At 39.1% G+C, this 12,925-nt stretch overlaps 1 protein-coding gene across 2 annotated transcripts in view; it reads right to left on the bottom strand.

Annotated features, from left to right (window-relative positions):
• Positions 1-12,925, bottom strand: part of gabrg3 (gamma-aminobutyric acid type A receptor subunit gamma3) — a gene marked incomplete at its 5' end in the record, with an annotated part of 197,196 nt that overhangs the window by 132,555 nt on the left and 51,716 nt on the right. For both annotated transcript variants that reach the window (XM_079840551.1, XM_079840550.1), the window contains one exon: positions 976-1,043. In XM_079840551.1, coding sequence (XP_079696677.1) covers positions 976-1,043 — 68 coding nt within the window. The remainder of the gene's footprint in view (positions 1-975; positions 1,044-12,925) is intronic.

The raw sequence follows: 12,925 nt of genomic DNA, 5'->3' as shown, positions 1-12,925 counted from the left end.
CGGCTGCTTTATTAAATTTTTTATAACAGTAGATCCAGTCTATTAATTTTTATGATGAACTATTATATTAAGTGGCAACTATTGTGCAAAAAAACTGAGGTATTCCTATCCACTGCCGCTTCCTATGTCTCAGTTTAAACCTTTATATTTTCTTTCTGTCTCATACTTTTTCTTCCTCTGTCTTTCCCCTGAAGCTTTTCCGTACCTCAGGGGAGATGAAGCTTAAGCATCTCAGAGGGATAGCTAGTGGCCCTGCTTTCAACTCAAACCTACAGCCATGTGTCACCTATGGGACTGAACTGTAACTGTTGAATGTGTGAAAGAGAGAATGTGAGAGTGACTGGGAAATAGAGAAAAGGAGACACTAAAGGAATGAAAGTTCACACCAAAATGAAAATTCTCTCATTATTTAAGCTGTTTTATGGAAAATAGATCTTCTGCAGATTCTTTAAAAATTCTGTTTGTGTTCAACAGAATAATATTATATAGTATAATATAATAGTGCTGTCAAATGATTAACTGCAATTAATCGCATCCAAAATAGAAGTTTATTTTTACATAATATATGTGTGTGTCCTGTGTATAATTATGTATATATAAATAAATATACACACATGCATTATTTGTATATATAAAATATTCATATATATAAATTATATAAATACATTTACAGTATATACACATGCAAATATTTCTTAAATATATACATATATGTGTGTATTCAAATATACATCATTATACACAGTACACGCATATATAAACACAAACTTTTATTTTGGATGTGATTAATCACGATTAATCGATTTGACAGTAAATATAATAATATAATATAATTTATAATATAATATAATAAGAGATGGGTGAGTAAATAATCACAGAATTACATTTTTGGGGTGAACTATCCCTTTAAAATCATCAAAACGACCTTCATAATGACCAAAAATAGCACAGCTTTAGGGACATGCATTCACTCACCATATTTATTGATGACACAGGTCCAATACTATTTACGAAGATATCAACATCAATGACTGTCGGTTTAACTGCAGAGAGAGAGAGAGTGAAAAAGAGAGTGAGAGAGAAAGAAAGATGACATGAGACTCATTGCCATAAAACAAAACAAAAATGTTTCAGTGAAGTTATTTTAATTTATTTGTACTAATATTAAGAATTGTTTCACTCTCCAGCTGTTCATGCATCCCCCTGTGTGAAAGCAACTTTATATTTGACAATGAGTTCAACAAATTAACTGTCTGTGCACCAAGAGGTCATAAGCTTTGTAATGTCGTCACATTGCATAATAATCTCTCTATTTGAAATCTCTTTTAAAGGATTTCCTCTTTGAGCAGTTCATCACAATAATCTACACTTTTAAACATTAGCTTGATTGACATTAAGCGTGGCTGAAAAGCACTCGTGTCTTCTGAGAGATGAAGTGGAAAGTTGGAGGGGGGAGCAAAGGAAAGGAACTGTGAGAATTTCAATATGAGTGAAAGCTTGGTCTGACAACCCTCCATTATAAAAGCATTTTCTGTAGCCGAAGAGATGAACGAGGGGTTCATTCTTCACAAAAACAACAAAATGACAAAAAGACAGTGAGTCAAGTATGATCAACATCATATCATTCAGAAAGCAGCATACAGTGTCAGCCAAGGTAACGTTTACGACTCTTACAAATCTAAATTTGTTGTCACGATTTTTAATTTTCATGCCACAGAAACATTTTAACTGAAAGCCACCACGATATTTATTTTTTAAAATAAAATATTGAATAGAAATTCTTAAAACGAGGTTGATTAAATGCACTACGCATCGCATGATTCGGGAAGAAAAAAATAGGTTGCTTTAATTTGCATATTTTGTCAGTCTTTGAAGAATATAACAACTGCAAAGGAGAAGAGTATCACAAAACCCCTTTTTTATCGTGTTGCCTTAGCCAACCTCTGACCACTTCTGTCCAACTGCGCTCGAGTGGGCACAACCCCCTCAGGTGTGCTTACACTTAAATATGAGCATGACATTTTCAATCTCCCCTCTCATTTCCTAAATGCCTTCTTCACTGAGTGTGCATCAAAATAAAGATTCCCATCTGTGCAAGAATTAACAGTGTCATATGCCTTGATATCTTACACGCGGTCTGTAAGTAATGCAGACAGTACCACATTAGGGCCCTGATTTACGAAGAGGATACATTTAAATTGTGTGTGGACTTCAAGGTGTATCGTGGGTGATTTATGCAATAAATCACAAGCAGTTGAACACATCCTCTAAGACATGCAACGTCAACTGGCGGCCCGCGGGCCAAATCCGGCCCACCAGAGATTTCCATCCGGCCCCCAGAATAATACTGAATTCAGGAATAGCCTTGTAAGAGGAAAAAGTTTAGGGCTGGTCCGAATACCATTTTTTGAGCTTCGAAGCTTCGGAGAGAGGGGCTGAACATATTTTTCTCTCTAATAAAGGCAGGAATCTGTGTCTGTATATCCGTTTGCATTTTTATTTTTTCGAGAACCGTTCATCCAATCGACTTCACAAGGGAGTGCAGTGTCGCATTTGGTGCAATATAGATGGACACACGAGACGCGACACATTCAGAATTGATAAACTTTTAGTAAACTGCAGTCAGAACAGCGTGAGCGGGAAGCGGCGCACCTCACGCGGGCAGAGCTTGTGCTCCGAGAACGGACACTGCACTAGTGATATAAAACACACACACACACACACACACACACACACACACACACACACACACACACACACACACACACACACACACACACACACACACACACACACACACACACACACACACACACACACACACACACACACACACACACACACACACACACACACACACACACACACACACACACACACACACACACACACACACACACACACAGGTCTGTTAAATTAAGCAATACTTTTAAGGTAGTCTAATATTTTTCTGACTAACAAATTGGCACAGTAAGGGTAGATTTAAATAAAGAAAAACGAAATTAAGTTAAATTAAAAACGAGATTAATTTAGATATGATAATAACGGGTAAAAATGCTAATACATTTTGTTTCTATTTTCCACAATGACAAAGCAACAAAACACAAGCTCAGACATGCACTTCGGTCCATACAAACTCCGCTGTTCTGCGCTCTAGCCAGAGAACACTCCCGTTGCTGGAACACGCGTCGGTTCTATTTCTAGCATGCACGCGTTTTCCGCGTGGCTCGAGCGCGCCTGAGATGCCTGTCTCAGTGTGCAAACTCCAACCTGTTAAATATGGGAGCCGAAATAAAAACAGACACGCCACGCTGCTGAAACGCTCATGCAGCCAGTGTGTCGCCGGCCTTATTCAAGCGGGAATGAGAACCGTTTCGCAGGGGATCCCAGGTGTGCAAAAAAAAAACAACAACGAATATTCGAATGTCAAATTTTCAAATCGAATACCAACCCACCGAACGAATATTCAAATATTCGGGTCCGTTCCATATTTATTCATTTTTAAATCTAACGGGGAAAAAAAGCCTTCTGAAAAGTAGCTTGTGCCATAGCCTGCCTTCAGTCAAGAATGACGATAAACACGTTGCTCTCATTGAACATCTTTTATTGTTTCACGTGCTAATTTTTTCACAAATGTCAGTTTTCCTTGCCTGGGATTTGCGCACAATTGCGGTGTCTCAATAACAACCATCAACATAACAGAGAAGAACATGGTAATTGCAAGCCTTGCACATCAGCAAATAGTTCTAATGACAAATAAAAGCGACAGGCCTCAGTTTTATTTTATATTGCGAGTATCTGGCCCTTACAGTGTCTACAGAGAAAAATTCTGGCCCTTGGACAAATATAGTTGATGACCCCTGTTCTAAGATGAGACTTTTGCATGTAGCAATTCTACCAAATGTTAGCCATGCAGCTTAATAAACATAATTTATGCATTCGTAGATTTGATATAATGTACACCTCTTCAAAATGTTGAGTTTTGTTATGTTAAAGTGACCCTATTATGGATTTTTTTTTTTTTTAATTACCTTTCATGTAGTGTGTAACATGATTCTAAGTGAATGAAAAATCCTGCAAAGTTTTAAATCTAAAAAAGTGCACCATATATAATAGGGATGCCACAATTCTCAATATAATATTGAACCGTTCGGTACGGCATTCACGGTTCAATACTCGCTTGGTTTTGCATTTAATTAATAATTTTTCTACAAATTCGAATTGCCTCCATCCCAATATACTGAACAACGCGACATATATTCACATCACACATTAGTGGTAGAGTTATACTCACGGAACACTATAGTTATTCACAATAACGAAAGTTAATTATTTGCATGCGTTTTAAATCCTTGCCGGTTAAACATTTCATTCGCGTGCTTATGCACTGTTTTAACGTGCGCTTTTCCGAGCGTGCGCACTAAACGCCTGTCAAACACGTGATTACTGGACTAAGTATTCGTCTTACTACCCTAATACTGTCAAATACACACAAGGTTAACATAAACACAGTCGGTTATGTTTAAAGTGAAAGTAAAATCGCTGTGTCTGTATATTAGATGCACGAGGTCTTAAATTGACAGCAGCGCAGCCTAGTGAACACGCTGTCCTTAAAGGGACAGTTCACCTCTAAAATTATGTCATTATTTACTCACTCTAATGTTGTTCCAAACCTGTATTCAATTCTCGATGACAGAATTTTAATTTTTTGAGTGAACTATCCCTTTAATGTTAAAACAACAGCAAAAGGCAAAGTGAAAATCACTCGCTGCTCTTGACTGAAAAACTAAGAGTAGCTAAGAATCAATGTATATTTTATAGTGAAGTCTATGTAGTGTTTTATTTTTTACATTTATTCATTCAATTTCATACATGAATGCTGCTGTACAGCTCTGAGCTGCCAGCGTTAATCTTTATATATATTCATTTTATATTATACAATACACTATGAGTTTTAAGTTTAAGTAAGGTTTTTCAATTCTTTTAAGTAAAATAAAGAAAGAGTATTGCAATAAAGAAATAGTATTTTTTCTCCTTAACCTCTTGCTGTTCCTGTCGCCTAAGAATAGAATAGCAAAAGACTAATTTGACAAGTCATCAGAACCGAACCGAACCGGAAAACCGTGGTTAAAAAAACCGAGGTTTGTATTGAACCGTGGACTAACTGTATTGTTGCATCCCTAGTATATAAAGTTATTGTCTCTGAGTCAATTAAACTAATAGTTTTTCAAACGAATCACAAGCCGGTTCACTGTGGCGTCAAGACGAAACAATAGCATATTGCCCGTCCACTTTGCATTCGCAGACACCAAGGTGAAGTCGAACCACCTCAAACACTGTAGTGGTTACTGGATAGCATCATGTCGAGAAGACGCTGTGCTCTACAATGCGTTTATCGGTTTCATATTGTGTAAGTATCTGGCTAACCCTAACACTGTTATTACTGTCTTACTGAAATACTACTGCGAATCAGCTGTGGGCTGCAGTATTACCTAAAACTGTCTATTAATGCAGATTGTCTGTCATTCTTACTACCTTGAGTAAAGATAAAGATAAAAAAAGATTTGTTTTTGCAAACTTTAATGTTACATCAGTAATTCACGTTAGTGCTTGGCTAATTTATGAGAGATTAAGGGATAGTTCACCCAAAAATGAAAATTAGCCCATGATTTACTCACCCTCAAGTCATCCTAGGAGTTATATAAAAAATGTCCTGGCTCTTCCAAGCTTTATAATGGCAGCGAATGGCCATAAAGTACATAAAAGTGCATCTATCCATCATAAAAGTGCTCCACACGGGTCCGGGGGGGTTAATAAAGGCCTTCTGTGGGGCGACAGTGGCTCAGTGGTTCATGTAGGTTGTTCGATCCCCGGTTCCACCTGACCAAGTGTTGAGGTGTCCATGAGCAAGACACCTAACCCCAGCTACTCCCGATGAGCTGGATGGCGCCTTGAATGGCAGACACCGCCGTCGGTGTGTGAATGGGTGAATGTGAGGCAATGTGTAAAGCGCTTTGGATGGCCATTGGTCTGTTAAAAGTGCTATATAAATGCAGTCCATTTTCTGAAGCGAATTGATGTGTAAGAAAAATATTTAAAACTTTATAAACTGTAATCTCTAACTTCCGCTAACTGTCGTACACGCGTTCATGAGCGTAAGTTCCGGTGACGACCACGGAAGTGCTGAGGATAGAACAAAACAAAACTTGGTTCTCACGTGAACTAGCATATTCTCACCGGAGCATCCTACCTCAAATGCCAATCTCTTGTGAACGTGTGTTCGACAGTTAGTGGAAGTTAGATATTACAGTTTATAAAGTTTTATAAGTTTAAATATGGCTATTTTTCTAACACAAATGCATCGCTTCGCTTCAGAAGGCCTTTATTAACCCTCCGGAGCTGTGTGGATAACTTTTATGATGAATGAATGCACTTTTGTGGACTTCAAAACAGAAACAGCCATTTACTGCCATTATAAATCTTGGAAGAGCCAGGACATTTTTTAATATAACTCTGATTATATTCGTCTGAAAGAAGAATGTCATATACACCTAGGATGGCTGCAAGGTGAGTAAATCGATACATTTTCCATTTTTGGTGAACTATCCCCTTAACAGATTTAAAATATATATTTTAGTTGAACTGCTCATTTAATCTGTTATTTTCTTCATTTTTCAAGTTTTGACTAGACTTTACATTGAATGCTTTGATTTGAAACCAAGACCATGTCCTTGGCTAAGTACAGTATATGCACTGCTAAACATTAAGCATTTGTTTGGCACAGGAGCAATACTTTGTACCTGTAACCTATAACTTTTATTGGATATGTTTGATTAATTATAAAGAACACATTGCTGTCAACTTTGAATGCGATATGGGAAATAACAGCTAAGTACCATGAATATTTCATTACTCACGTAAGTCACAGTTCATCATCCAATGTCCTATTTCACAGCTGGAAAATTACATTTACAGTTTGTAATTGCTTTCAATTTACAGCAATGATACAATTTAGACAGATATTGTTGCTGTGCTATGATAATGTGCAATAAAGTTAATGAGCTTAGTGTTTGGATCTGGACAAAGAATGTTTAGATGCTCTTCCATATAAGATTTATAGATCTTATAGATCTCTCCCTGTTGTCTACCAATGTCATTATGGCTGAGCATCACCATCCACACGTTTTCACTCTTCCTATCTCACACCTTACTTTGCAAAGTCAGGGAGAAAGCATGGTTAATGTTATTCCACGTAAACTCTTGTTTGGTAATCGGCGTCTGGTGTACGCTGGCAGCTGTGGGGTGCAATTGGGTAAGCGGGTCATGGGCCTGTCTCCGACAGAGGATGTCCGCTCATTAGAGTTAGGATAAGGACAAGCACCTGCATCAAATGTCACACTAACTCATTAATTGCTCTACACACACAGATGTGCCCATGCCAAAAGAAGAGAAGACGAGGGAAAAAAGTAGGAAAACTAGGAAAAAATAAATGTATAAATGACTATTTGGAGGCATAATACTTGCAGAAGGACAAGCTAGAAGGAAATCAGAGTAGAAAACAGATGCTTAATTTGTGCAGTAACAAGCCAAGGCTACATTTCTCAAAAGCATAATGAGCCAATTTGACCGTAGAGACCATTGGTGCCAATGGTTTTATGATCTACTTAGGCTTACAATGCTTTTCAGAAATGTAGCCCAGATCCAGTACTAGTTGATTAGTGAATCCGCCACTGCAAACAACTTTGAAAGAAATGTATCCTATGAACTGTAAATTAGGAATTTTTAACAGTCATCTGTACCCAATCTACACTACAAGCCGCCATGATCAACAAAACTGTGTGCAAACTCCCAAAAACCTCACAAGCAACTGCAAACTCCCGGAGACCTCATAGGATACCTCATAATTTACAAATGAACAGGAAATATTGGGCAGATACTGGGAGAAAAAAAGAGTTATATCATAGGAGAGAATGATAGAAAAACCAGAGAAAGAAACTTTTTCTGAGCTAAACAAATATAAATAATATATTATGGAAGAGCGGTGTGTTAATTCAAAATGAATAAATAAAAAAAGGTATCTGCGTGCCTAGTCAAAAAATGTAAAAAAAAAAAAAAAACATGAGGCTTTGAGTCCAATACTGAAGATCAGATAAATTTTGTTGAAGAGTTGTATAAAATATACATGTGATAAAATAAAAGTTGTAAGTGTTTATGGTGCTTCAAATAAATGGTTGAGACAAAGTCAATACAAGTGGTAAAACCAGGGCCTAAAATTAACACCCGCCAAGCGCCAAATGCGAGTAAAAAAGAAAAAATGCGTTGGCGAATATATGAAAATAAAAATGCAACGTTGTGAGAACATGAACGACGCTCGGAACAGTTGACGGGCCAGTACTGCATCCTCACGCAAGTTTAAAGGGTTAGTTCACCTAAAAATGAAAATTAAACCATGATTTACTCACCCTCAAGTCATCCTAGGTGTCTATGACATTCTTAAATAACTAGCTTCCGGTGGTCAGTTGTATGCGAAATTAAAATTCTGTCATTAATTATCAACCCTCATGTCATTCCAAAGCCATAAGACCATCGTTCATCTTTGGAACACAAATTAAGATATTTTTGATTAAATCGGTGAGCTATCAGGACCCTCTATAGACAGCTATTTAATTATCACTTTCACGGTCCAGAAAGCTAGTAAAAACATTGTTAAAATAGTCCATGAGATTTATAAGCTGTTCAACCTTAATTTTATGAAGCGACGAGAACAGTTTTTGTGTGCAAAAACAAACAAAAATAACGACTTTATTCAGGAAATTCGTCCGTGTCAGTCTCCTACACTGTTTACTTTGTAGTGCAGCTCCCGCGCATGCGTCGTGGTGCTCACGTGAACAGCATCGGCTGCTCTAGATCTAGGACAGTGGTTCTCAAACCTGTCCTGAGCAAGGGGGTAATCCTACACCCGGAAAGCGTACCTTCCATAGGGGCGACCATTGCTAACCAAGCCATCACCTGCTGTTAGCATCCCATTGACTCCCATTAATTTTGGCGTCACTTTGACAGCGAATAACTTTACAGTTATTTTGCGTTTAAAGACTCCATTTGACCATTGTTTATTTCTAAAGAAACACGACAATGTATAACAGGCTCCATTACCTCGTATCTTACACTATCGCCCCGTAGAAGCTGTTTTTGTGAAAATAGGCTAATGATTGCGTCATAACCACGCGACAACCGCCGCATAGTAGAGAAATTACCGTATAGACAGGAGGAGAAGCTCGCAGGCAATCTTTTACTGTCTATGAGGCAATCAGGGGGACGTGGAGGCATAAAGTCCGATTAAGTCAAGGGAGAAGCCCATAGAGAGCCAAAAGCAACGGGACAAAATATTTGAACAACGTGATTCAGATTTCACTTTGCACAACTACTAGAAGACTTGCCACTGTCAGACAGGTTGCTCACGTCACATCTACTTCGTCAAGCTCAGACTGAGTCTGCGCAGTACACTCAGCCATCAGGAAGTGATTGCTTCTACGTGACTTCAAGTCTACAGTGTCACTGTGTCCATTTCTTTTACTGTCTATGGTCCTGGGGACCCCCACCAACGCATATTTTGCATGTCTCCCTTATCTTACACACCTGAATCAACTCATAAGCTCATTAGTAGAGCCTGCAAGACTTGGGGTGTGTTCCATTTGACCGCAAGTGGATTGCGAAGTGGACTTCAGAGGGTATTCCGCCATCTCAAGTGAGATTCCAATCCAAAGGGAGTGAGCATGTTCAGTTCGAAGGGTACTGCGAACGGCGTAGGGAAGAAGGGAACATCGATACATCACAGGAAGTGGAGAGTGAAAAACACCCAACTGTCATTGCGCGTCGCATCACCTGTCCGAACTAACAATGGAGCAGAGCCGTTGGAAGAGTTTTTAAACAGCTCTGCGATGGAGGAGTTTATAGCATTTGAATATTCATAGTTATTATACAAACTAGAGTATTTATGAATGGTTATGGCAATTCGCATATATTTTATGAAAATTTAAACATATTAAAAGTGTTGAGAAGCAGCTGAGGGCTGTCATTTTTTGTATATTTTACTTTATTTACCTCAGGAATGTTTACTTCACAGCTGCGCTTGGGAAGTAAAGCGCATGAGATGAGACCACTACAAAGACCATTGATTAAGAATAGCCTACATTTATACATAGTTAACCAAATCAAAATGTATTTTCATTTTGAATGACAGGTGCACCTTCAAATGTGTTCATAGTCAATACAACTTATATGTAAACTAATAAAACTAATGTTTTGATTATATTTTTTAGATACATACTGTGTGTTTTGTAAATGTATATACTTATTATATGGTTTTAAATTTGAAAGTAAAGTAAATTACAATATTAATTTATATCATAATCTGCGTGAACCCGTCTTTCCCTTTCTTTGATGACGTTGCAGGGCGTTCCAAATGAGTGATTATCGTCAGCGGAGTCCGCTTCAATTGATATACCGTGCTCAGAGAGTAGGAAGCAGTGAACAGTGTGTAGGGACCCTGTCGAATGGAACGTACACTTGTATTGGGTGTGTCTGATGAGGGAGACATACTAAGGCCCCGTCCACACGAAGCCAGAGCTTTCCCTATCCAATCTTTTTTTTCCTCTTGTTTCAAGAAATATCTGCGTACACACGAGAGCATGAAAACGTCTAAAAACGATGTAGTATACATGCCAGGCCAGTATGTGGTGCTGTAATTCTGCCACAGAAATACACTAAAAACGGAGAAGAAGAGTTGTGGCTAGAAGGGGTACGGCAACAGTCGGAGGTGAGGCAAAATCTCACAGTAAAATAACAATAAATAAATTTGCTTCTTACCAGATGTGTTTTATTAACGCCTACACCTAGCCCAACCCTAAACATACCCTTACAATAATGCAAATACAGTAATTAAACGACGCAGTATTGATGTGCGCATGCCCAGTTCCCGTAGTTGTATCCCTTCTAGTCTTCCCCGCGCAGGACGTGGTGTGATGACATCCCCGTTTCACAAAATATACGGATTGGCTGTACACACGAAAACGCAAGGGTGTCGTTTTCAGATTGATCCACTCTGGGACCCGGTTTAAAAAAATATCGGCTTCATGCTCCCAAAATGCTGGATCCGTGTGGACGAAACACTGATACGGTACAAAATGTTTACGTATACAGCTAAACGTGTCTTTGTGTGGACGGGGCCTCAATAAGCTCCCTAGTTCAGTAGTCAGGGTTAAGTGTTTATGTCCTGATCAGTTCACTGACTACTGAACTAGGGAGCTGATTGAGACGCACCCTAAGTGTGCAGTGGTGAGGGGTCCCCAGGACCAGTGTAGTCACATGGACGATTTTAAAGGTCCCGTTCTTCGTGTTTTTTTGAAGCTTTGATTGTGTTTACAGTGTGCAATATAACATGTGTTCATGTTTCGCGTGTAAAAAAACACAGTATTTTTCACACAATGTACTTATCTGTGTACCGCTGTTTCCACTGTCCTAAAAACGGCTGGTGATTTCCTCTTTCTATGAAGTCCCTCCTTCAGAAATACGTAACGAGTTCTGATTGTGCAAGCGCTTACCGTGTTGTAATTCGACCACAGCTTAGCGCACGTGAAAGCGGTTCCTGTGTTATGATTCGACAGCAGCTTAGCGCACGTTGGAAAGGTCACGCCTCTTAACGGAGAGATGTATGCGTTCAATAATCTCTACAGCGTCCCTGGGAAAGCCAAACAAAGGTGATTTGACTCCTGGATGAAAATAACAGCGTCTCGATGACATGGCGATAAACACACTCAACGCAACAGTTCCTTTTCTCCACGCGACACGTCCGCTTCTCCACGTGGGACAGCAACAAGACCGCGCCCCCTTTTTCGCGTTTCTTTGTGGGCGGAGGTTAGTCTGTTCTACTGCTCTACTGACGTAATTAAAGAAGGAAGTACCAGGATGTAGTCCAAGCCAGCCGTTCGCTGTAGGCTTTGAAAGGGAACTTCTGTTAAATAAAATATCTCGCTTGGCATTGAACTTTGAGCTTTATAATTTTACAGGTATTATTTATGCTCTAACAGCAACATTACACACTAACTAAAGTTTGAACAATGGGATCATGCGGAATGGGACCTTTAACAATGTTACTAGCTTTCTGGGCCTTGAAAGTGTTAATTAAATTGCTGTCTATTGAGGGGTCAGAGAGCTCTCGGATTTCATCAAAAATATCTTAATTTGTGTTTTGAAGATGAACGAAGGTCTTACGGGTTTGGAACGACATGAGGGTGAGTAATTAATGACCGAATTTTTGGGTGAACTATCCCTTTAAGTGTTAAAGGGTAACTAAACTCCTGCTCAGAGCTTAACTCCACCCACTGGCAATTTTTAAAAAATGCTGGAAAAGTGGGCAGAGCCCAGCGGAGACAGAGGGGACGAACCGAGGGCGGGGCTGAGTGGAGGGCGTGCACCTGTGACCCGCAGTGACGGGTTGATTGACAGCTGTCTGACTCGCGAGTCACAAAGATGGAGAATAACTGGAGTGACGCCAACTTTGCAACAGAGCGGTCATTCTCCTACCTTCACCTGAAGTGGAGGAGGGTGAAAGGTCTGTGGACACAAACCCGGAGCCTTATCAATGCGAGTCGCTGGCTTAAACTGTGTTAACTCCCGATGCAGACGATGAAGCAGCAGCGCAAGAGAACTGACCTAATCTATGAACAGTCAAATCCTTACACTGAATGCCACTAAAAATAGATCAGATATCTGATATACATACGATGTATTTTCATTCAAATTAACTGAATCAATAAGTTCAGACCTAAAAGCCTATTATAAACGGATTTCCTCAAATAAGTTAGACTATATACGCCAGCACGTTCGTTACCGAGGCAACCACTTGCGTGTCAGGGTTTGAAAGTGC

Source organism: Gobio gobio, assembly GCF_949357685.1.
Source record: "Gobio gobio genome assembly, chromosome: 17".
Taxonomy (NCBI): Eukaryota; Metazoa; Chordata; class Actinopteri; order Cypriniformes; family Gobionidae; genus Gobio; species Gobio gobio.
The sequence above is the reverse complement of the archived record's forward strand: the minus strand, read 5'-3'. Positions and strand labels throughout refer to the sequence as shown.